Source organism: Pimephales promelas, chromosome 18, assembly GCF_988280905.1.
Source record: "Pimephales promelas chromosome 18, fPimPro1.hap1.1, whole genome shotgun sequence".
NCBI classification, from domain to species: domain Eukaryota; kingdom Metazoa; phylum Chordata; class Actinopteri; order Cypriniformes; family Leuciscidae; genus Pimephales; species Pimephales promelas.
Window position 1 is genome coordinate 6,011,456 of NC_142786.1, and position 26,706 is coordinate 6,038,161.

Genomic DNA, 26,706 nt, shown 5'->3' on the forward strand with positions numbered 1-26,706 from the left:
TTAGCAAATAAATCTTCATAACAAACTGAACATTGCATGTTTTAATATTCTTAGATTATCTGACTTTTAACCACTCCTTGTTTGTTATCACTTTAGGATTATCACCTTAGATAATTTTATCACCTTAGTTTAGGCTATTTTTCTTAGAAAATTGCATTTTCAAAAGTGTATTGTGTTTTTAATTTTACACTCCATTTTGTTTTAGGGTAACGCAATCAAAATGCGGTTTTAATGGCAATAAACAGTGGATTCGGGTTATTTAAATTGGTTAATGGGCGTGTCCTGAATAATTTATATTAGATTGACGTTGGATATTGGCCAATAACATGTTCCCATCGGTCGGCCTTGGGACAGCTCTCCAGCCAATGAGCGCTCAGGAGGGGCGGACCGATGACGCAAAGGCAACAGGTTGTTTCGGGAAAAAACGCACTGACAGTTTTGCATGGACTATTCATCCTTGTTCTCAACTAAGAGTTTTAAATAGCGACTAAATCTTGAAAGGGCTTTTTTATTTATTTTGTGCCTTCTGAAGGTCATTGTTGAAGGTTTCAGAAAACAGGTAAGCAGAAGGAATGTCTTTGTTTACTTAGCTGTGTACATTTGCCTTTCGGCTCTCTGGTTTGTGTTTTTGTTCATGGCTGCGGGTTTATGTCCAGCCTTTCAGTTGTTATAATCCATAATCACATGGCTTCAAATTTACACTCAACTTCTGCTGAGCGAAGCACATAAACACCTGTTGCTTTGTGTCTGATGGCTGCAGGCTGGATTAATACCGTGAAGATGCGCTGGTTTACGTTGACTATAATAAAGTAATTATGACTTTGGTCTAGCCTACTGTGATCTCACTTTGATCTCACTCATTTTTGTAAATTGTTTGTAGACAGCGTTGGGCATCCCATATAATTGGAATGGGTCTCAAATAGCCTATTAAATCTGTCTGTCTATATTGCACTTTTGTTTCTGTCTCTTTAACATAGTTAGAGGACAACACAGCTAATCAACATATCTAAACTGTAGCCATAAAGTCTTCATTGTAATATTAATGTAACCGTATATTTAAATAACAGCGGGTTTCGATCCCACCGATACTGCCTGACTTGCTGGGTGGGTGTGACGCAATTTACAGGACTACCCAAAAAAAAAAAAAAAAAATCATTCTGCATTTTGCTTGTGCTTCCTCATCTCCCGAAAATCCGTGAGTATCCGTGAATAGAGACACTTGGGGACAAAAAGTGCCTGTCTCAGTGTAATTTAATATTTAGCTCTTGGTTATTTCCTACACTGCATAATGGTACTTGTGAATGGAACAAAACTCAAACCCAAATTCTATCCTGTACTTTATAGTGCAATGAACTGGCAAATAAAATATCAATAATAAAATTACAATGAATTAATTGCATTGAATAAGTGCAAAACCCATGAGCCTTTGTCCTTATATGTATAGTATATGTACAGATTGTCCAAATATGTATAGTATTTTGCTTATGCCTATTGTTTAAAACGTTGGTTTCTCTAATGAATATTGTTTTGTTCTTGTTTATTAGAATATTGTTTATGTTCTTATCTTGCTTGTATCAAGTCATCAAGCTGCATTATTATTTTGTCAACAAAAACTAGCCCAAAGCTATCATATTACATCAGTGCTTGGATATATCCAGTTATACAGAGCTCAAAGCTATAACCTAAACTGAAATAATTGGGATTGGTGATAAGAAAACCATAATCCTAAATGGACCTTCACTTGTTTTCTGTGAGAGTACTGTTTTCTTTTATAAATATGCCCTTTCATTCCTTCCATACTGTCATAATAACATGTTGTGTTTTCTTATACACAACATTAGCTTTGTCCTATGATCCCAAAAAGTAGTTGGCCATTAGAAGGTAGACACATACACTTTTAGGAAAACATAAATTAAACCATGTGTATTCTCTTCAGATTAAAGACAAAAAGTATTTGGACACTTTTTGGTTGTCACATTTGTGGAACATCATGTTCACGGTCAAAAAAAGTTGCTGCCTTATCAATATACATTATACGATCAACTGTTAGATTTAAAAATAAGTTGAATCTCGTTTAACATAAAATTTTTGAAAATTGCTTAACTTATTTTGATGAGTTAAAGTAATTTAATGTAACATATGATGTCATAGCTTATTTTATTTTTTACAGTGTTCTTGTGGTCATTCTGCTTGGAAGCCTGTGTAAACTTGAGGAGAACTAACTTCATAAACCCAAGTGAAAATAACTTTGGGACCAGTTAGGTAAAATTAAAAATTAAAAATAAGAATTTTTCAGAAAAGTTGGTTAGAAAAATGGCATAGCATGATTTTCAGATAGCACAGATGATACTTGATTAAGAGTGTATTTTTGGGGGGCCCATGTAAATTCATTTACATTATGTTTTGAAGAGTTTGAAGAGAGAGAGAGAAAAAAAAAGAAGAATATATATATTTGGGCTAAAGGCAGTGTTTTCATAATTGACAAATGATTTAGCATCAAATAAGATAACAATTACTGGATTAAAGCCAACAAACATAAGTACCCTAGGGTATTAATTCTTTCAAAGTATGTGGAAACTGATACATCCCAAACAAATCTGTTTTAGGTTTTTGTTGCATGAAGCTATCAACCAAAAAAATAAAAATAAAAATGCAGTCGGTTGAAAGTGAGTCATGTTAGTGTATCTGTTATTACAAACCTAAGAGATCTGTTGTAATGTTCATTTATCTGTAACATAGTGTATAATGTGTATGTGTGTGGTTAAGGTATTTCTGATGTTTTGAGGACAAAATCTCCCCACAAGGATAGTAATACCAGAAATATTTGATCTTATGGGGACATTTTGGGTCCCTGTGAAGAAAATCACTTCTAAATCATACTAAATTATCCTTTATTTTAAGTTTTTAAGTTGTATGTGTTTAGGGTTAGGGGATACAATATAGGCCTAGGCTACAATTTGTAAAGTATACAAATCATTATGTCTATGAAAACCCAATGTGTGTACTGTACACATTTACATAATTCATAATTATGCTTTTTATATGTATAGTCATACATACAGAACTAACATTTGAGTGTGGTTTGAGTTTTGTTACTTTCCATGTTATTCACTGATTCAGGGAATCAAAGGAAAACGGAGGACAGTATCAGTATACTCACAATATGAAAGGAAAGACCTCTTACTGCTATTTCATTTACACTTTAAATATACAAAATTATGAGTGATACGTGTGACAAATTTTAATAGTTGAGTGGTTGAATTTAAAATTGAAAGGTGTTTATTTACAGTAAAATGGAGTATCAGTAAAAGATAAGCATATGATTAGAAATTATGTGATATGCCAATTAAAATTTGCGTTCATTAGGTTCAAAAGTTGCGTTTATTAGGTGGTACCACCACAAACGTTAATTGGTAAATTACAAAGAAATCAATCACATGCTTTAAGTCATATGTGCAATACAACTTTGACTTAACTTTACTACTTGAATGGAAGATTGCACAAAGAAACGATTATCTAGTCTTGTAACATTCCTTAAAAGACAAAAGGTTGAACCCAGTGTCTTGCGGACAGTGAGAATCATGTCCAAATAGCCAAACCTGGAAAACTCGCAACTGTGAACAGTTTTCATTCGGCTACTTTGTGTGTATTTTTGTCATATTTTGGTTAAAAATGGACTTAATCCCCTTTAACCAATGCGAAGTCACATGGTGGTTCCATTTTGCAGGAATGCTTGGAATCCCACCTATGTGAGGAAGACAATGGCTTACTTTGAGTAGCTAATCAGACCTAATGCCTCAACAGTGCCGCTGACAGTTATAATGTAACCAAATCCCCCGATTCCAATAAGTTATTCATTGATAGACCAGAGATTATGGACTGTTATTTTAGATCTCATTGTCTTCTGAGTTTTTGCCACCAGTGTTATGCTGGTAGATAGTAACTTGGTGTTTAACACAGGATGCTACTTGTAACACACAGCAATTCTTCTAGAATTATTGGACTCTGCAGATTGAAATGGTTTCAAGACTTCAAGCAACACACTCTCTGATGTGTTGTAATGAGGGCTTTAGACGATGCCCCGCATAGCTGTGGATGTTTTCTGCATCACATGTTTTGTACAATAGAGCATAAATGCGTCTCTATAAACACCAGTTACTCAGCAGATTAGGCTCTGCATTTTTGATCCTTCACTTCAATGTGCCATGTGTGCGATGATTTAAGGAATGTTGCTTTCACAGTGATAAGCTATTTTTGAACTAATTTTACTGCTGGAACTGTGTTCTTGGAAAACGGGAAGACTGGAAGCCAAGTGGAATGTGCTAGAACCTGCTCCTATCAGCAGACACACCTGTTTGTCACACACAAACAATATCTTTCTCTTTACAAATGTGAGAAGACTCAATACCTGTGCCGAGACCTGATAGCTGTGTCATAGCGTACAAAACTCCTGCATATTTCTATTTATCAAGGTGTGACACAAGATATCAAGCAGTGGAGAAAGAATTGTTAAAGGGTCTCTTGGGAAATTAGTCAAATTAATAGTCCTGTAGTCCTGTCCTGTGGGCCTGAAATAACAAATAGATGCCATGTCGAAGTTTACATGAATCAAAAGTCTGTTCAGTGTTCTGCTTTGTTACCACATGCAGACTCTTTGACTCTTTAATAAATTTTTTAAACAAAAACCTTTGCTAAGAATTTCTAGTGGACAAAATATTCAGTATATTGTAGGTTGTTTTTCTTTTATCAGACGGTACATCTATCCAACACAACCTTGTTTTCACATTAACTTCATAAAATTAAATATGATGTCTGCCCTGAATTGGTCCATTACTGTAATGCCGCCTTTGTGAATCTGTCCCCACTTTGGGTTCCTCAATTAGTCCACAAAACAGTCTAGCTTTTTAGTCTGGTCTCTAAATGGACTGGCAGAGTGTCTTACTAAATTCTTTGTCTTGGTACCATAGCAGGTCACAATGAGTTCCCTCTCAGCAGACAGGAAGCCCCCTCTGGACTACGGCGTACAGATCCGGTTCATCAAAGATTTGGACGATGCTGGCGGAGGGTTCCCAGACAGAAGTCGAATGGCTGGTGGAGTTGGCGTCACCAACGGGACTCTTTCGCCATCTAAGTATGGAGTAGCTGTGCGGGTGCAAGGCATTTCAGGACAGCCGTACGTGGTGCTCAAAGATGGAGAAAAGGGGGACTCTTACGGGGTACAGCTGAAGACTCAACCACAAATCCAGACCTCAGCCCCTGTTGTCTCTCAGACTTCGCCATACAGCACCCTGTTTCTGGGACAAAGGGAAGGGGCTCGAACTCCCCAGGGTTCCTATACTCCTGCTGAACAACCTAGCTCTCCTGATGAGGAATTTGGTAGCCCTTTAAGGAGGCCACCTGGTGATGGACAGGCAGGGATTCAAGGAGAAGCTGAGACGAGGACTACAGGACGCCTTACCCCTTCTGCTCTTGCTCCCAAGGTGGACAAAACGGACAATGATGGCTTTAATGAAGCAGGGCTTAGGAAGGTCAAGCAGAATGGGAGTGGGAGTAGTCTGAATGGAACGGGGCTAAATGGATCATTCCCTAGTCCCCCAGCCCCATTGGATGAGGACAAGGCCCCAGCTATAGACACAAAGTCACTGGCTCCCATTAATAAACTCATTAGCCGGTTTGGTGGTGGTGGTTTTGGCGATGCTCCCATCTCAGAATCCCGAACTCAGCCTCGTCTTGACAACAGACTTCGGTCTCACAGCGTGGATGCCCTCAACAAACCTATTGATGAAGCCCCACCAACTTCTCCAACAATAAACCCCTATGCTTCTATTACCCCAGTTGCAGTGCCCAAACTCAGCTCACCAAAACCATCAACCAGCAGTCTAGGACGAGACTCCACATCTGTGGCTAAAGTGGCTGCTATACCCAATTCCAAACCTCTCACTTTTAGCCAATCACCAAAGCTGTTTGTGCCCAAGGAGGCACCACCTGCTATTCCAAAGAAACCAGTGAGTCATCAAGATCTTGTTCGTATTATAGCCTCTTGACCTCATCATTTTTCATCAAAAGGTCATTACTGAATCTTCTGGGGCAAATGAGTTTTCTTTGGTGACATTTACTTCAAGTTTGTGTTTATCAGCCTCCACTTTTGAGTGGAGTGGAACCAATCCTGGCCCTATATAGTTTTTTCTTTTTTGACATTTTGTTAAACTGTTAAACAACATGGAAGAAAATATCTATTGCTACTTCCATTTCATTGTGACTTTAATTTGGAATAGCATGGCCAAAATGTTCTGAAAGTTTAGCCAATCAGAAATTATCATTTGCTGGCATCAAGTTGGCTAACATGCCTTTGGAGGGTGGAATTTGGAAAGGACGTAATCTCGCACCTGAACTGCCCGATTGGCCAACACGTTTTTGGATTGGCTTATTTCTCTAAATATCTATTTCAGTGATGTCTGTTAGGTTGTAGAAACATTTTAAGTATGGTATTTGAAAAATAATGCTCCTTTGATTTTTTTCAGGTAACCCCTGACCTCATAAAGAGCCAGACCACCAGTACAGAGAATGGAAATGGAGAGGATGCCCAGACTAAACAAGCCATTTACAACATACTCAAAGAGGGGTACAATAATACTTTTATTTTACCAAGCCTCACAGTTACCTATATACTTTGCAGTATATAAAGTTAATTTAGTTAATGGATAAACACAGACTTCATGCTTTTATTAAAGTTATAAAGGTTTCACATAACAATTGAGAATTCTCTCTCATGGCTTGAGAGAATTGAATAATATTTATTAAGTTTATATTCTGTATTGCTCATACTTGGAGATTAGGGATTTGAACAAATAGCAACATGCTAAAAACCACTCTGAAAAAGTTAGCAAGCTCCTAACATCCAAGCAAAGTACTAACATGCACAAAACCGCTTAAAACCCCCTACCCAGCAAACACAGAACGTTCCCCTAACGTTCCCGAATGGTCCCATGAGGTTATTTTTTTGGGAACCAAACAAGAACGCTATAGTAACGTTCCATGTAGGTTATTTTTAGATTCCATTTTTATGACGTAAGGAGAACGTTCTGGAAATGTTCCCCTAACCATAAGGGAAAGTTCTAGTAATGTTCTGGGAACCAAAAACTAACGCTCTGGGAACCAAAAACTAACGTTCCCGGAACGTTCCCAGAACCTAATTTTTTTGCTGGGTAGCAACTTCAAAGCAACCCCACCATCTTAGTATTTTGTAGTGGCACACACTTCTCAAATTTTTTTTTCTGAACATGCCATAATCTTTTTTTCCCTCTGGTTCATTCGATTTCCTTTCATATTTAACACTAGGTCTATTGAGAGCGAGGCGGCCATCAAGCGCAAAACGAGTCTCATTCATGAAAGATTCTGTGAGGTGAAGGTAAGCATGCTCATGTTCAATAAATCAGTTTGCATTTCCCAGCACTGAATAGTGCTCAGCAGCATTTGTTGAATGAGGAAACTACATCCAGAGAAAATGTGTATGTGCCTGCATGCGTGTGCTTGTGTGTGTGTGCCCATGGTTTGCGTATCGCATCCCTGTTTTGCATTCCGAGTGTGTTTTGAAAGTGACAACGTAACACAGAAAGATATTCTGAGACTGTGAGAGAAGATAACAGCAATGAACAACTGTATTTTACAAGCACACTCATTTATTTATAAAGATAGAGTTTTAAATGGGCGATAAGCGTATATGTTTTAAAGATAGTAAATCAACCAATAATAGGCTTTATTTAAAGGGGGAGTCTTTAACTCATCCTCATGACATTCCAAACCCATTTGACATTTGTTTTGTGGAACACAAAAGGTGACTTTGAGGAAAAACCTGGCCAATATAATTTTGATTATAAATGAATCAAATTTAATTTTTGAATGAAAATCTAAAATAACAAACATGTGCTACAGTATATTTCAAGTCATATGATAGACATTTCAGGCTAAAATTTAATTTTCTTTGTTGTGATGTCCAATTTGTGAACCGTTTGATTCTGTTCACAAAATCAGTCTGTGTGATTTGAATCGGACTGATCCGGTTCTCATAGCACACTAGGATGGCTTATCAATGAAAGACTACTTAAATTCTGTTCACACAATGACCTTTAATGACTACTTAAATGTTACTTTTGTGGTTCTTAACTGCCCCAGTAAATAAATCATTTTCATTTTTGTGTGAAGACCGAGAGCTTCATATGTTCATCTGTCTAGTCTTGTGGATGTGTGTTTCTGTTTTAATATTGTCAGCCTACGTGTTTGCATAAGCTTCCTGTGTGTTTGAGATATCCTCCTACAGTCTCTTGGCAACCGTTGCATCAACGAGGAAAGCTGATTAGGGCTGCGTGGTCGAGAGCTCGCTCTTTGTGATCCATCAATAATTAAGTTACACTGGAAATGAATACCTATGAGGGAGGGTTTCCCCTCGATCTGGGGGCCCTCAGCATGTCTGTTTGGGTTACAGGTTTAATGGGCACATTAGTTGTACGGCCTTTTGCGCTGTTGTATCCCACCGAGTGCTCGTCCATGCATGATAAACTCTGTTGTTGTGGGCAGTATTGCCGGGAAACGTTTTGACTGTTGGTAATTAAGCTTATTAGCGTGGAGTAAACCTCATCAGATGCTTGGAGATTTTAGTGGTCTGACTCTGATTTATATATCATTCAAACGTTTGGGGTCAGTAAGATGTGTTTGGTGTTTTTTATTTTTTTATTTTAAGAAATTAGTACTTTTACTCAAAAAGGATGCATTAAATTGCCTGAAAAGTGACAGATTATTTCAATATGAACTTCCTATTCATCAAAGAATTTCTTAAAATAACAAAAATATATATCACGGTTTCCACATTAAGGCAATTTCAATAATAATGAGATTAATAATAATGACATGTTTCTTGAGCAGCAAATCAGAATGATTTCTGAAGGATCATGTGAGACTAAAGACTGGAGTAATTATGCTGAAAATCCAGCTTTGCCATCATAGAAATGAATTACCTTTTAAAATATATTAGAATTTGAATATTATAATTGACCATTTTTTTCTTGTATTTTTGGACCAAATAAATTCAGCCTGGGTGAACCGAATAGACTCCAAAACATTAAAAAAAAATCTTGCCGACCCCAAGCTTTTGAATGGAAGTTGATCCTTTTAAAATTGTGTGATGCCGTTAGGTTATATAGCAAATGCTGGGATTAAAGGATTAGTTCACCCAAAAATGAAAATTAAGTCATCATTTACTCACCCTAAAGTTGTTCAAATGCCGTATGTCTTTTTTCCTTTTTCGGACCACAAAAGGAGAATTAAAAAAACTAATTCTGCTCGCTCTCGTCCATATAATGGCAGTGAATAGTGACCAGCATCAAGATAATAAAAAAATGATGCAAAAGTGTCTCAGAATGTGTCTCTTTGGTGAAAAAATAACCAAAATTGAATGTTTTATATTTAATGAAAATCCTGGCCTTGGACGTTGGTCTTCAGTGCTCATCTGTGTGTTCATGAGACTATTAGTGTCACAGTTCAATCCAACTTGCCCAGAATAAACACACAAGGCACACATAAATGTGACCCAAAATACATTCCATAAACTTTATTCCTTGATGTGAATTATCTGTTGTGTTCATCGCAAACAAGAATGCAAACTAAGTTCTGGTCCAGAGATATTCAACTCATTTCTGACAACAATAGTACATTAAATTTCGTTTTTTTTGTTGTTTTTTTTTTTTTTTACCAAACCTACTTTGAATATATGACGCTTGTCGCATGGGATTAATCTGTGATACTTCTACATCTTTTTTTTATAACAACACCAGGGTGAGTAAATGATGACTTAATTTTCATTTTTGGGTAAACTGTCCCTTTAAGATAATTTTTTTTCTTACTATTATCTACATGGCTAATTGTTTTAAGTTACACTTGTGCTAGAAGATTACTTCTAACAACATGACGTTGAGTACGTCTCAATCACCTCCCTAGTTCAGGGCACTGATTAGGGAGTCGGACATTTTAGTGGCAAAATCTTAACACAATCGCTCCCTAAAAAGTCCCACAATGCACTGTAGAAACCAGGTAGCATTATGTTCCCTCAACTATAGTTATAGTCATATAGTTTAGTTCCCTTAACGCAAGTTCTGAAGTACAAAGCATAAATCACACGAGCCAACTCAACTACACGTAAGAACATGTGATAGATGTTTTAAAACAGAAACCATTATAAGTATTTATCATATAAGTATTATAAGTATTTATCATAATGTACTTTAAATAACATAAAAAAAAAACCATCAGATATCAGTTTTGCTGTTGTTCATAAATGCCAGTAGTGATTTTGTTATGAAATAGTCATGAGTGTCCCAGTGTGTAGTGAGCCAGGGTCCTTCCTTAGAATCCTTACTGTCCTTACCAGTGCCCGAATTTATCTTATGCACCAGAGAAACGTGGGCGCCGTCATCTTTTTAGAATATTGTCTTTGAACTTCCGGTTCTGTATATTTCTATGGCATCGTTGTCGAGGAGTAATTAGCTGGTGAAGTGGATTTACTTATTGTAGAGTTAACAAAAGTTATCATGAGCATTGTAATGTTTATCATAAGCATTCTAAAGCAGATGTCTTAACAAATGTCGAACGGGAATTTTTTACGAGCAGTTCATTCGTTGATGCAAGATCGCTGTGGAAATACAGACCGGAAGTCAAAAGACAACGAGCGCAACGCTGAAAAGGGGCGGGGCTACATAAGGTCTATTCTGATTCATGCCTTCAGAAGCTAGGGAGCTGATTGAGACGCACCCTTTAATTGTACTTTAATGTGTTCTATTTTATTCAAGAAGTAACTTTAGATCCTGCAACACTAGAGGTCAGTTCGAATGACCTCGTAGTAGCCATGTGTGGGCATTATAATGATGGCAACAGCAGTTGAATGGTCAGATGGGATATCCTAGAGGACTGGGTTATTTGAGGAGCAGACAGCTTGGCTACAGGCTGTGTGTGCGTGTTTTAATGATGTTTCAGATCAAATTGTTTTGTTTCGGTGTGCTTCCTCATTAAGATGAGCAATTTGCATTTGTAAGATGATTCATTTAAAACATATCTGTATCAAGTGTCAGTCAGAATCTCCCGACAGCATTTTTGTGAATTATTAGCATTACTAATGAGGGGATTAGCTGTAAGAATTACTTGTGAAGTGTTGATACATTAGATAAGACAGGATATATTGATTCCTGAGGGGAAATTCAAGGCAAAATTGCTGGTGTAAGATGAATGCATAGCCCCGAGATAACACCGATCATCCTCCTTGTAGAAATTTTGGGCTGCAACTTGTATGAACAAAGCTACATGTGTTCTGCTTTGATAAACCCTGTTGAAATCAGTTTTACAGTTCTTAAAACTTACAATTATAAGTTGTAGTTAGCTGGAAACCACCAGACCTAAAGTATACATGCTAACATGACTGTGTGATAAAATCACTTACTAATCTTGTCCGTGAAATTTTTTTTAAATCTTTTAATTCCTGTCATAACCACGTTCAGCCAGTTAACCCAGTAACTTTCATATACTACACTCAAGGTACCAGGAAAGGGTTTTTACATAGCAAAAAATCTTGTCACAGAATGTACGTCAGTAATGTTAGCCTGTTTAGCCACCTTAAACAGTAATCCCACTGGTTCAAGAATGAACTTTACAGCTCATAAAACACATTTTGTGTTTATACAGAAAAATATATAATTCTGTTTTTAAACCTACTGTAATGTTTTCGTCCATAGACTTCCATTGTAAATGCATCAGTGTTTCTGTGTTAATGAACAGCTTGCTGTGAATATAGATATATTGGTTACGAACCTAGGCCACTCCATTAATTGTTGAAGGTTATGTGGATTTGGTTTTCCACAGGGTCCTCAGATCTTAGTGAATGACAGCAATATGAAGACTGAACTGGAGCAGGAAATTAATAAGAATGCGCAATTACAGCAAATACTGGACAAGACCAAGAGAGAACTGCAGGAAAACCAGGATCAGTAAGTCTCTGTGTGCCTTATTAACAATAAAACATGAAGCAAATTTCCAACAGAAAGTATAATCCTGTCAGGTATAGACTTTTGATTGGATTTGTGTGATGTGTCTCCAGAATGGTTGAGCTGCGGATGGATCGGGAGTTGGTGGAGTCTCGCTTACGGCAACAGGAGGATCAGCTTGCTCACCTCCAGGAAGAACTCAGACGAATGTCTGAAAACTCTCCTCAATCTGACACAATGCAGCTAGTAAGCATGATTGTGGTGTTTAATCACCCTTAAAGGAGTAGTTTGCTTTAAAAAAAACTTTTGCTGATAATTTACTCACCCCCATGTCATCCAAGATGTCCATGTCTTTCTTTCTTCAGTCGAAAAAAAATGGTTTTTGATGAAAACATTCCAGGTTTTTCTCCATATAATGGACTTCATTGGGAACCAAACGGGTTTCAGTGCAGCTTCAAAGGGCTCTAAATGACACGAGACGATGAATAAGGGTCTTATAGGACCCTTCGAGTCATGACTCGAAAAAAGATTTGTTCATTTTGATGAACGAGTTTGAACAGGAGAGTCACGAACGCTCATCACAGAACAGAGCAAGGCGAGCATTTGTGCTTATAAAACAAACTTTTTTATTTATTTTTGAAATGACCGATCGTTTCGCTGGATAAGACCCTTATTCATCGTCTGGTGTCGTTTAAAGCCCTTTGAAGCAGTTTCTGAAACTTTCATTTTTTTTTCATTTTTCATTTTTTTTTTTTGGTTCCCATTGAAGTCCATTTTATATGGAGAAAATCCTGGAATGTTTTCATCAAAAACCTTAATTTCTTTTCGACTGAAGAAAGAAAGACATGGACATCTTGGATGACATGGGGGTGAGTAAATTATCAGCAAAGTTTTTTTAAAAGTGAACTACTCCTTTAAATAAGTATCAATATATACAAAGTTAAAATAACATTATTGATTTATTATTCATTGTTTAAAGTGTAGATGAATGCAAACTCCAGATAATCAAATTTAAAAAAGATACACAATGTTATATATACAGTATCCACACACACATACAGAACTAGACAAACATTTGGACACTTACTCATTCTTTATTATGATTACTGGTATTCTTAATGATTGAAAATAAAGTAATCAAAACCATGAAATATCATGAATGCAGTAACGGGAAAAATGCAATGGCCATCCATTCAACCACATTAGAGCAAAAGGTTTTTAAGTCCATGACAATCATTCATTCAATCAAGTGTGTCCAAACCGTTGCTTGCTGGGGTTTTGTAAGATTTTATTATTTTTAAAGCTGCAAATGTGCTTTGTGAATGTGGAATTGAAATCATATTTAATTTTTGTTCATAATTCAGTTTCCTTTTCTCTTCAGGACTTGATGACGGCACAAGCAGAGCTGTCAGAGTCTCTGATGCTGAGGCAGAAACTGGAGGACACACTGAGACAGAGGGAGCGAGAGCTCACCGCCCTGAAAGGGGCCCTGAAGGATGAGGTGGAGTCCCATGATAAAGAGATGGAGTCTCTGAGAGAGGAGTACAGTCAAGACATGGATGCCCTGCGTCACAGCATGGAGACCGTCTCACAGGTGAACGTACACTTCGAGACAAATCCCTTCAGGGTGATGAATGCCTGTTTCTCACATTTATAGTCCCTGCCTCAAGGAGACTGACATGCTTGTCTTGTCTTGCAAGATTAGTAGTTGAACTTGGCCGGATGCATTCGGGTTTGTGATCCGTTTGGTTGTCTAAAGAGTTTTGTGAATCTGAATGGATGCGAAGTATAGAACTGAAGTTTCCACCTGATTTTGTGTGTCTTTTGGTCTTGCCTTATTCACAGTCTCAGATGGAAATCGAGGAGGAGCGTCAGAAGGTGAACGCCTCCATCATGGCTCTGGAGGAGGAGCTGGAGGGATACAAAGAGCAGAGCGAACAATGGAAGGAGCAGTGCAGCTCTGCCAACCGAGAGTAAGCTTTGACACATCAAGCATAAACATTTGAAGAATGTTAATAATGGTGATGCCAAAACGTCAAAATGAGCGACAGGGACTATTGGTGATGCGATGTGGGTGGGTGCAACTAGTTTATGTAGATGCAGTGAAGCCCACCAGACCAGAGCCCGTCTAACGGAGTGCCTTGGCACTTCCTATTAGCCCCATTGTGCATCACCTTGGTTGCAGTTCCATTAGAATTCCACTGGAGATGATCACGGGCGAGAGCTGAATGAATGGGAGTCTATGGGGCTAAACGGCTAAATGTGTCTCTTTCACCTGCTTGTCGTTCAATCAAAATAGATTTTATTGTTGATTCCGCAAGTTCAATATAGATTATAGGCCAAAAGTCGAATGAACGAGTACTTATGTCCTTTTGATTTCTTACAGGTTAGGCTGTTGTTGGCCAGAACACGCTAGCATTCTGCTATTGTGTGACGTCATCACATTTTTGAACGGATTTTTAGAACAGATGAGTGAACTTAAAAATGCAGTTTTCAGCGGAGAGTATTATCTTAGCCCTCCCTTTTGAAAGCAACTTTCAAATTACTCGACAAAAAATTACATCCTGAGAAAAGAGGATTTCTGGGGGTGAAACCCCATTGACTCCCATTCATTCTGCACTCGACCGTGAGCGCCCCCGCATGGACAGAGACGTGTTATTGCAGCCAGTCCAGAACCCGGAAGTAACTAGACAGTGCCAATTCTCTTCAATTAGACATTATCTGAGCCCACCAATAATGACCCACAACACAGTGACCGTGCAACCTTTAAAATTAGCATATTTTAAGGGGACATAACATGTCCATAAGGTTTTAAATGATTACGGTTGTATAGTTGTGTATTATAATTTCTTGTAAGATCTTAAGGTGTCACTCCAAGGTTTAAGTCCGTATTTGTCTAAGGAGTCAAGTGATTGATCTGTAATCATATACAAACAACCTTGTGACCAACACCCCTTTTTAACATTCAGTGTGTTCTTGAGAAATATGTTTGTTGACACAGTTATACAGTTTATCCAAGATTCTTTGATCAATAGAAAGCACATCATTTTGTTTGAAATAGGAATCTTTTGTAACATTATCATTTTGATCAATTTAATGCAACAAAAAGTATTAATTTCTTTAAAAAAAATCTTATTGACCCTATATTTTTTAATATTAGTGGATAAAAAAAAGCTGTTTTGTTATGACCTGAATGAATCTTTTCCTACAGGTTTCATAGTATTTATAGTGTTTTTTTTACGTTGTCTTAGTTTGGTTTAATTTTTTTTGTGTGTTTTATGAGTTTCATGCTCTGTGTTCATGTCAGATTTGCTCATTGAATGTTCATTGTTGTCTTTCTGTTGTATGTGTTCACTCTTGGTTTGCCAGACGAGGGCAGTGCAGCGCATTTCAAAAGTGAGACAAAGTCCTGTAGACGCACAACTGCTGACACCTCAGGCAGAAATTAATCATCGAATCAAATTAACTATGATTGATGAAGTGTTTTAGTTTAAATCGGTAATCTTTCACAGAATCTGGCTGTACTAGTTATACTGACACACTACTAGAGTCTATTAACCTGTTTTCAGTTTTCAGGTTATTAAAGGGATTAGTTTCACTTTGAAATTAATTTTTGATATGTTTTAGCTTACCTAAAGGGCATCCAAGATGTAGGTGTCTTTGTTTCCGCAGTATTTTCAATTTTGATATTTTTAGGTCAAACCGTTCTCGTCTGTCAGTCATATAATGGAGGTCTATGGTCACCACCTCAAAGAGCATGCACAGAGAAGTCCAAATTAAACACGATTTAATGACTCGTAAATGTAAGTACACATTGATGGCCTAAGACACGAAACGAGCGGTTTGTGTGAGAAAACTAACAGTATTTATATCGTTTTTACCTCATGTAACCACAGTGATCTGAGGGCGCGGGTGCTTCGGTCTGCGCAAGCGCCGTAAGTGATGTCTCATGCATGTACGTCACTCATTGTTTACACAGAGATTTCAGAGGTGTTACCCTTCATTGTGAAGATCTAAACATATTTAGATATACAGGATATAAACATATTTACTTTTTTTTCCCCGCAACCATGCGAGAGATCGCTTCCAGTGCTTTCCGGCGCTTGTGCAGCCCGAAACGCCCGTGCCCTCAGATCACTTGGACGTGGCTGTGGTTACACGAGGTAAAAACGATATAAATACTGTTCGTTTTCACACACAAACCGCTCGTTTCGTGTCTTAGGCCATCAATGTGTACTTACATTTACGAGTCATTAAATCGTGTTTAATTTGGACTTCTCTGTGCATGCTCTTTGAGGTGGTGACCATAGACCTCTATTATATGACTGACAGACAAGAACAATTTGACCTAAAAATATCAAAATTGAAAATACTGCGGAAACAAAGACACCAACATCTTGGATGCAATTGAGGTATGCTAAAACGTACCAAAAATTAATTTCAAAGTGAACTATCCCTTTAAGTCTAATAAAAGTCATCTATGATTAAAGACTAATGAAAATCCTTCAATCTCACAATCTGAGCTGTTACATCAAATCTAATCACTCAATACTTGAATTCTACTAATGTCAAAAGTTCTTGTGGACGCTTATGTCTTTTTTTTCATGTCATGAATCATTTCGATTCTGAAATAATACAGATTTATCTATATAATGTTGATTCTTCTACAGGATGAATCATTTTAGGGGCTATCTGCACTAACGTTGCTGAATGTAGCATTGTTTGTTGGTGTATTTTAATTTGTGTTTGTCTCATTGGACAGGCTGATGCAGGCTCAGCATGAGAAGAAACAACTAGAAGAGAAGCTGCTTTCAGTTAAGAAGCAAACTGATGAAACCGATTCAAACCCTTTAATGAAGGTTAGATTCATAAAGAAGCGCCACAATCACAAACTCTCTGTTTTTCAGTTCAAAAATAATCATTGTGACACCAGCCCATGCACTGTGTAGGCTGTCTTTTGATGCATAGATTTGTTTTAGAGTCTGGAATAACAGTAATTTGCATCTCCAGGAGTTACAGCAGTGCCGAGATGATTTAAAACAAGCTTATTCACAAGTGGAAAAACAGAAAGCAGAGGCAGCAAAAAAGGAAGAAGAGCTTAAATCGGTAACCAGAGCCAATGAGAAGCAAGAGAAGGAGCTGAAAGCAGAAATTGACGGATTAAAAGACCAATTGAAGAAAGACAAAGAGGAACTTGCAAAAGCACTGGAGAAAACACAACAGGTAATTCTAACAAGGTGCATTAAATCTCTCTCTCTCTCAAGCTTTCTCTGCTCTGATTGGTTCAAAAAAGCATAATATGGCACTTTAAAGGCAAATATGTTCTGATTGACTGGGATTTTGTCGCTCATACAGTTTCTCGCTTTCCTTGAGAACAGAAAACGTTCTTGCAAATGTAATTTTTGTTCTCTTAATCTGTTTTTCTTCCTGTTCCTGTAGCCCTTCATGTCAGAGCAATCTCTGGATACTGGAAGCAACCTAGAACTTCAAGAGGCCAATGCTCGCTTGAGAGAGAGAATAGCCCGCATGGTAAAACCTCCCTAAAAATGCTTAAAAATCATATTCATGTGCATTTATTTGCATTTTGCTTTAAAACGATTGGCATAACCATTCATCTCATCTGCTTTAGTTCAGTATTTCTATGTAGAAAGAGTTGAACTTTCTTTTCCCGTTGGTCACCAGACGCTCCTGCAGTCCAGTGTTCCTGACAGCAGCTCCTCAGATGTTCTGGAGGAGGAGAACCGGAGCCTGAGGAACCAGCTGGATGAGTCCCGTCGCACGGTGTCTCGGCTGGGTCAGGAGAAGGACGAGCTCAACAGACGGTTGGAGGAGAGGGAGAGGGAGAGGGAAGCTCTGAGACGCGGCAAGATCGACATAGAGGAGCAGAAGAGACTGCTGGACCGATCTCTGGAGAAGATTAATAAGGAGGTACAGTATGTGTGTTTTTTTTTTTTTTTGTTTAAAAGAAAAGTTTGGGTTCGTTTCAATTTTTTATTGTGTTTTAGAAAGACATGCTCACCAAGCCTGAATTTATTTGATCAAAAATACCGTAAAAAAAAACAATAATATTATTAAGTATTTTTTACAATTTAAAATAGCTTGTAAAACTTTAATATATTTTAAAATGTAATTGATTTTTCCAGCAAGCAAAAGACGTCATTTCACCGTCTAGCTTAGCTATAGACCCGATATAGTGCGGCTATGAGTAACCCACATCTAGCCCAAATAACATGGAATTTGGTTGCATGTCTTTTTTGTCAAAATAACTTACGGGATGTATTATATTCCATCATGTAAGCAAAGTAAACTGATTACAAAGTGTTTGGTTTCATTTCTTCACTCATTTAATTTCTTATTATCCAATTGATGACTAGTCTGTTCTTGCACTATGGTTTAGACGTCTATAAAATTTTCCCTGACAGCCCAAGTTTTGCCTTTAAACATGGACGGCCATTAGACGTCTTTTAATTTGACGCAATTGCAAGATATAAAGTCGCAATTCTGAGAAATAAAGATGTTATTGTGAGAAATAAAGTTGCAATTCTGAGAAATAAAGTCACAATCGTGAGAAAAAAAGACAGAAGTCTGACTTTTTATCTCACAATTCTGACTTTTTTTCTCACAATTGTGAGTTTACATCTCGCAATTCTGACTTTATTACACATAATTGCGAGTTTATATCTCGAAATTCTGACATCTTTTATCAGAATTGTGAGATATAAACTGGCAATTACAAATTATCTTGCCAATTCTAAGGGGAAATAAGACTAACTTTTTTTCCCCTCAGAATAGTTTATCACGATTCTGACTTTACAACACGCAATTTCGACTATACATCATGCATTTCTGACTTTATAACACACAATTGCAAATTTGTATCTCGCAATTCTGACTTTATAACAAGCAATTGCGACTTTATATCAATCAGTTCTGACTTTATATGTCGCAATTCTGACTTTATAACACGCAATTTCGACTATACATCATGCATTTCTGACTTTATAACACGCAATTGCAAATTTGTATCTCGCAATTCTGACTTTATAACATGCAATTGCGACTTTATATCAATCAGTTCTGACTTTATATGTCGCAATTCTGACTTTATAACACGCAATTGCGACTTTATATCACGCAATTCTGACTTTATATCTCGCAATTCTGAGAAATAAAGTCGCAGACAGAATTGCGACTTTTTATCTCTCAATTCTCTTTTTTTCTCACAATTACGATTTTACATCTCGCAATTCTGACTTTATAACACATAATTACGAGTTTATATCTCAAAATTCTGAATTTTCTTTTCTTTTCTCAGAATTGTGAGATATAAACTCGCAATGGGCTTTATGCCCAGCTGCACTACTTCCTGAACTTCAGCCAGCTCCTTGTTTCCTGTCTGCCATTATTGGTCAAATTGATTAATTCAGGTGTGCTTGACCTCAGTAGTCATGGCAACAATAATCAGACACACCTGAATTAATCAATTTGGCCAATAATGGCAGACAGGAAACAAGGAGCTGGCTGAAGTTCAGGAAGTAGTGCAGCTGGGCATAAAGCCAATTGCGAGTTATCAGGCTAATTCTCAGAATAGTTTATATATCACAATTCTGACTTTACAACACACAATTTCGACTTTATATCACGCATTTCTCACTTTATATCTTACAATTCTGACTTTATAACACGAAATTGCGAATTCGCATTTCGCAATTCTGACTTTATAACACGCAATTGTGACTACATCAATCAATTCTGACTTTATATCATATTCTGATTTCATATTAATTAATTCTGACTTGATAACACGCAATTGCGACTTTATATCATGCAATTTTGACTTTATTATCTTTTTTATTATTATCTTTATCTATTATTATCTTTATTAATGTAAACTCGAAATTTTGAGAAAAAAAGTCAGAATTGTGAGATAAAGTCATTCTGTGGCAGAAACAAGCTTCCATAATAAATAAATATATATTTGCGAGAAAAGAAATGTCCTCTCACTTTTAACTTCCACCCCAACAATATTTCTTAACATGTGTAAATATTTGTATGACTATTGTTATTTTTTTGCTGAGTTTATTTGATTTTTTTTTTTTCATTTTCTTTCATTTCTTTCAATCAGATGGAAAGTATGATGGGAGAGTCGCGTCAGTCGGTGACGGTTCTTCAGTCTCAGCTGGATGAATTCAGGGATCGTTCTCGTCGAGAGCTGCAGGACGCTCAGAGAGTCAGTAAAGACAGGCTGATTGAGTCACAGAGAGCGCAGGCCCTCCTCAAGACCACCCAAGAAGAGGTGAGACAAACCACCTGAACACTAGACACACAGTGTCGAAGTAATACGACAGTGCACAGAGTCCATTAACATCTATTGTTATTACCTTTTGAGCACCAAGGTTCTTTGATCCGGCTGATTTGAACCTACAACTTCTCAGCACAGAACCCAGATCACACCAAATGAACTGTGTGTATGTTTCTCAGGTGTCTCGTCTGAAGAAAGATCTGCTGACGTGCTCGGAGGAGAGGGACAGCGCTCAGCTGGATAAAGATCTACTGAGCAGTCGTCTGAAACATCTGGAGGATGAGCTGGAGAAGGAGAGGAGCTCACAGACGGACCGTAGCAGAGAGATCCGCCTGATAGAGGTAACGTGTTGGTTTGGCACCTGGACTTTTGAGTGGACAGCACTCAGTTCCTATTCTTAAAAATGTTTCAGAGGCTTCATCGAATAGTCATGTGATAAGAGTGGGAGAAACTGAAAAAAACGTATAGGGTTGTTTTAGGGATATACGTAAATGTACGTTCAGAGATGATAATAAAAGTGCATGTTTTTGTTTTAGGACAAAGTGAAGATATTAGAGATCGAGTTGGACGAGGAGAAGAGTGGAACGGAGCTACTGAACGAACGCATCACTCGCAGTCGAGAGCAGGTGCATAGATGCACATTAGTTAAACGCTGGTTTTCATTGGTCATTTTTGGGTTTTGGTGTGTTTGCAAGCACAGATATAGATTTAGAATATTTTTTTTTATTTTCTAGGTGGATCAGCTCCGTTCTGAACTGATGCAAGAGCGCTCAGCCCGACATGATCTTGAGATGGATAAGAGTGCACTGGAGAGACAGGTACAAGTGGACTCCAGATTAATTTTTTTAATCTAGTGTTTCTAGATTTATTTATTTATTTATTATGCTTTTTTCCTAGTTTGTTGAATCCATTTAGAATTACTTTAGTTAGACCAGAAACCATAAAATTAAATGTTAGTTAATAAAATAAATTTGGTTAACACATGTTTTGTCACCTTCATAGTTTTATGATGCGTTTAAAATCTTCTATTTGTTTATTTTCTCTCTTGGTCTCTCAGATGAAGGAGTTAAAGTCTCGTATAGCTGATATGGGCACTCAGGTTCGTCCATCTGCCGGGGTCACGATGCTAGAACACAAAGTTCAGGAGCTGGAGGACCGTTTGCGCAGTGAAGAGAGGTAAACAAACGCACTGCATAGAGTAGAGATACTAGACAAGCACAAACACACACTCCTGTCATCAATCAACACCTAACTGGGAATTAATAAAGCCACTGCTTTTTGTGCATTCAGAGAGAAAAACACCATTCTAGCGGCTCAGAGGAGATTGGACAGGAAACTTAAGGACGTGACGGCCATCCTGGATCAGGAGCGAAATCAACACGCTGAACAGAGAGACCAGGCAAGCACACACACATGTAGCTTTCACATACCTTAGGGTATGTACTTCGAAATAAAAAGCTCTTTTTAATTATGTTAATTGTCATTTCTGTAAATGAGGTGTAGATGTAGCTAGACCTTCGGAGGAGTGTGTGCATCTAAACAGCTGCTGTGTGTTTGTCTCTAGCTGTCCCTGCGGGTGAAGGCTCTGAAGCGTCAGGTTGACGAGAGCGAGGGGGAGGTGGAGCGTCTGGAGGGCGTCAGACGGAAGGTTCTGCGGGATCTTGAGGAGCAGCGGGAGCTACAGGAGGCGCAGCAGGCCAAAATCAACACACTGGAGAACGAGCTCAAGTGAGTGTCCGTCAAGCCTTCATGCACACAAATATACATATCTACTTACAAATACATACGTATGTGTATATATATATATATATATATATATATATATATGTATGTATGTTTCTGTATCTGTTTATAAAATAATACAAGCATGATGGCCTTGAACTGATAAATAAACTTGTACATAGCAGTATATATATATATATATATATATATATATGTGTGTGTGTGTGTGTGTGTGTGTATTTTAATGTATTTAAAAACTATGTGGAAATTTTTTTTAAATTATTAATTAGTTTAAAATGTAATTTTTGTAACGTTTTATGATTTATTTTTGTTAAAACAAAGTGACAAAGCACCACAATCATATTTGGATGTAAAATACAGGGCTCAATTGAGTCTGTTTTTGAAATGCTTCATAAAATTGGACCTGAATGAATGAATGTGATTAATATGATTGAATGAATGAATATGATTAAAATGAATGAATGAATGAATATGATTAAAATGATTGAATGAATGAATGAATGAATATGATATGATATGATTGAATGAATGAATGAATATGATTAAAATGAATGAATATGATTGATATTATGATTAAATGAATGAATGGATTTGATTATATGATTGAATGAATGAATGAATGAATGAATGGTTAATACGATTGAATGAATATGATTAATATGATTGAATGAATGAATGGATATGATTATATGAATGAATGAATGAATGGTTAATATGATTGAATTAATATGATTGAATGAATGAATGTGATTAATATTATTGAATGAATGAATATGATTAATATGAATGAATATAATGATTAATTTGAATGAATGAATGAATATGATTAATTTGAATGAATGAATATGATTAATATGATTGAATGAATAAATGAATGAATGAATGAATGAACATGATTAATATGAATAAATCGATGAATGAATGAATATGATTAATATGAATCAATGGATGAATGAATATGATTAATATTGTGATTAAATGAATGAATGGATTTGATTATATGATTGAATGAATGAATGAATGAATGAATGGTTAATATGATTGAATGAATATGATTAATATGATTGAATGAATGAATGAATGTGATTAATATTATTGAATGAATGAATATGATTAATATGAATGAATATAATGATTAATTTGAATGAATGAATATGATTAATTTTAATGAATGAATATGATTAATATGATTGAATGAATAAATATGATTAAAATGAATGAATGAATGAATGAACATGATTAATATGAATAAATCGATGAATGAATGAATGAATATGATTAATATGAATCAAGCAAGCAAGCAAGCAAGCAAGCAAGATTTATTTATAGAGCACTTTAAATTCCCAAAAAATTGGGACACAAAGTGCTGTACAGTAAAACAATACATATATAAAAAAAGCCCTACATAACCATAGAAGAAAACAATAAAATCAATCTAACCTAACCTGGATTATCAGTTTCATGACTGACATGTACAGTAAAACAATACATACATAAAAAGCCTTACACAGCCATACAATGAAACAATAAAATCAATATAACCAAGACCAAACCTGGATTTTCAATTTAACTTATCAAAAAGCCAAAGAATAAAGATAGGTTTTTAGAAGAGACTTAAAAACAGGCAATGATGATGCCTGTCTAATGTTTAAAGGTAGATCGTTCCACAATTTCGGAGCTGCTACAGCAAAAGCACGGTCTCCTTTTAACTTGCGCTTTGTTTTAGGCACATTTAGGAGCAGTTGGTCAGCTGACCTGAGAGAACGAGTGGGCCTATAGGGGTGTAGCAGCTCCGAGATGTAAGGTGGAGCAAGACCATTTAGACCTTTAAACACAAATAAAAGAATCTTAAAATGGATCCTGTAATATATAGGCAGCCAATGTAGTGAGGATAAAATAGGGGAAATGTGCTCGTATTTACGTGTTCCAGTTAAAAGACGTGCAGCAGCATTTTGCACCATCTGAAGACGAGCAATAGAGGACCCACTGACCCCCACATAAAGTGCATTACAGTAATCCAGCCGTGTGGTAACAAAGGCGTGGATTACTGTCTCAAAATGCTGCTTTGAAAGAAATGGTTTGATTTTGGCCAATTGCCTCAATTGAAAAAAACTTGTTTTAACCACTGACCGTATCTGTCTGTCCAGCTTCAGGTCAGGGTCAATTTTAACCCCTAGATTAGTGACTGTTGGCTTAATATATTGACTCAAGGAACCCAGATTTACACAGGGGGTTTCAGAGGTACCACCAAAAAACATCACTTCTGTCTTACTTTCGTTAAAACTTAAAATGAATCAATGGAATCAATGAATCAATGGAATGAATGAAATGATTACTTGGTTAATTATATGAAGGCACTTCATATAGAATTAGATGTCATAATATTATTTGATCAATTTACTGCTACTCACTGGAAAAAGTAGCTTGAAAGTGGAAAAGTATACACTGTCTTGAAAACATCTGTGCTACTGCCACACTACTGAAAAATATAGTAAGCAGTCAATGGTTTCGTTACTTTTAGGTTACATCCCACCATTGATATACAATTTCTTGAGTGGCCATTTGACTGGTTATTTATATTAACATTCTCACCACCAGAGGGTGCACTTACAATGCTGGTCTATAGCAGATGCTGGTCTCTCTGGTGTCTAAAGTGTCAGTGTGTGTGTGTGATTTGTTTGTTAGGAGGAAGGTTCAGCAATCACGCCGCCCAACTCTGGGAAGCACCTTGAGTTCTGAGGAAGAGGACAGTTACTCTGACTCAAAAAACATCACATCTATTCTCACTGAAACGCCACTTCTGACCACCAACTGTTAAAGACTGAACGAGAAGGTGGGGATATATTTTGCACATGCTTGATTTGTGTTTTCTTAACAAAGAAACATGAAATATTGAAACATGAAGAATACGATAGAATTCAACAGTCTGAAAAAGCTGTTGTGGACAGCTAGCCTTTTCAACAGGAAGTGATGTCAGGTGTCTTTGAAGGGTTTGACAGGTGTGAGGGCCTAATAAAACAGTTCATGTAAAGACTTGTCAACCAAAAGCTCCTTTAGTATTGTTATTGCTGAAACTGGTTAATTCTGAAGGAAATTAGCTTTTTGTTCTTGCTTTTGTGTTTGTGAATGTCATGTTGATTGTTTGTGACACACAATACATTTTATTTCTCTGTTTTATTTTGATAAAATATGGTTTGGATTGAGGATTTTTAACATTTCTTAATCATATTACCAAAATTTCAAGTGGTAATAGAAAAAGTATGAATGAAGAATTTTATCTTTATACATGATGGATAGCCTACTTAAGCTCAAAATTAGACAGACGAAATTTCAAATGAACCTGTCGCAAGTGTTTGCCTATAATCTTTAAATTTAAGCACTTGTATGAATAATAATGAAAGATATTTAGAAGGCTTCTTTTTGTGTAGCTTTCAAGCAAGTTTTAATTTCCGAACTAAACTTGTTATGTGAATGACACCTTTTGTGCCAAGACAGAAAAAGGAAAATATCTTTTAATGCAATGGCTTAGAATATATATTTGCCTTAAATCTTCATACATTTAGACAGCTCATTAAAATTAAGCTGCTTTTTTGTCATTTTAACAGAGACATATATGTATTTACCTGTCAGATAACAAGTGATTTTCTTCTCTTAAAGACCTGATTTGGAACACAATTTCATATTACACTGTACAATTTATATATGTATATACTGTCCTGTTTAAAGTTTATTATTCCACTAAAAGTTTTAAAGTACTTGAGTTTTTTTTCTCTCTCTCTCTCTCTTTGTGTTACTGAATTAAATAAACAGAAAATTAATAAAAATGTAAGTATTAGGTTGTGCTTAAAATATAGGTTTATCCTTCAAGTGAATTTTTTTTTTTTTTTTTTTTTTGTCATTTAGGATTACAGTGTTTGGTGTAAAGACAAATTTTGCAGATTTTAATACAAGTGCATTTTATTACAACTCAATAAATCATGAACTGTGTGTACACGCATATGGATAAGTACTTTATATTATGAAACACATGAGACCAATTAATGAAGATCAATAGCTTTATTTTTCAAAGTATATTTCTGTAATTATATTCAGTATTTTTTTTTCAACATTATTCATTCTTATGAGTTTTTTACATTAAGTAGACACATTAGAATGGCAAATATAAAATAATAAAACATTTCAAACATAACAATGACACTACACAGTGTAAGAGATTTTCTAGAGTGTACAGTGCAGTGAGAAATCTCTCCGCTACTTCATGATATGGTACAAAGACAAACTGTTAACCATGTTACAAAAGGTAATTTGATTTTGTTTCATCCAAACAATGATTAATAGTAATGTAATATAAAATAAAATGAAAATAATTTTCTTTGTTAACCAATACTGCTAATACAAAAGAATATGGCGATGCTCAAGTCAAGTCACCTTTAGTTATATAGCGCTTTTTACAATACAGATTGTATCAAAGCCGCTTCACAGAGATAACCTGAAAATAATACAACACAGATCAAAAATATTGTTGAATATTAAATGTCCCCAACTAAGCAAGTCAAAAGCCAAGGCAACAGTAGCAAGGAACCAAAACTCCATCAGGGACAGAGTGGAGAAAAAACCTTGGGAGAAACCAGGCTCAGT

The 26,706-nt window shown here is 36.4% G+C and overlaps 1 protein-coding gene and 1 long non-coding RNA gene across 2 annotated transcripts in view; one reads left to right on the forward strand and one right to left on the reverse strand.

Annotated features, from left to right (window-relative positions):
• LOC148970883 (uncharacterized) overlaps nucleotides 1-9,516 on the reverse strand; it is a 24,165-nt gene extending 14,649 nt beyond the window's left edge. Inside the window, exon 1 of the long non-coding RNA XR_016147327.1 lies at nucleotides 9,260-9,516. This is a non-coding gene — a long non-coding RNA (uncharacterized LOC148970883). The remainder of the gene's footprint in view (nucleotides 1-9,259) is intronic.
• cgnb (cingulin b) lies at nucleotides 375-26,065 on the forward strand. Its single transcript, XM_039678583.2, has 21 exons — nucleotides 375-559; nucleotides 4,968-6,005; nucleotides 6,522-6,622; nucleotides 7,339-7,408; nucleotides 11,902-12,026; nucleotides 12,137-12,269; nucleotides 13,405-13,617; nucleotides 13,869-13,996; nucleotides 15,393-15,419; nucleotides 16,786-16,882; nucleotides 17,034-17,246; nucleotides 17,463-17,552; nucleotides 17,706-17,951; nucleotides 20,149-20,319; nucleotides 20,505-20,666; nucleotides 20,862-20,951; nucleotides 21,060-21,143; nucleotides 21,383-21,501; nucleotides 21,616-21,724; nucleotides 21,890-22,053; nucleotides 24,754-26,065. The coding sequence occupies exons 2-21, from the start codon at nucleotides 4,977-4,979 to the stop codon at nucleotides 24,884-24,886; spliced, it is 3,504 nt and encodes a 1,167-aa protein (XP_039534517.2). The 5' UTR covers nucleotides 375-559; nucleotides 4,968-4,976; the 3' UTR covers nucleotides 24,887-26,065.
• The last annotated feature ends 641 nt before the right edge of the window (nucleotides 26,066-26,706 follow it).

Bases quoted from the DNA above. Each gene is read 5' to 3' on its own strand.
- cgnb (XM_039678583.2), top strand. From the start codon at position 4,977: ATGAGTTCCCTCTCAGCAGACAGGAAGCCCCCTCTGGACTACGGCGTA. The intron at 13,618-13,868 runs GTGAACGTACAC...CCTTATTCACAG, and splicing joins GCATGGAGACCGTCTCACAG to TCTCAGATGGAAATCGAGGA. The intron at 21,502-21,615 runs GTAAACAAACGC...TTGTGCATTCAG, and splicing joins CGTTTGCGCAGTGAAGAGAG to AGAGAAAAACACCATTCTAG.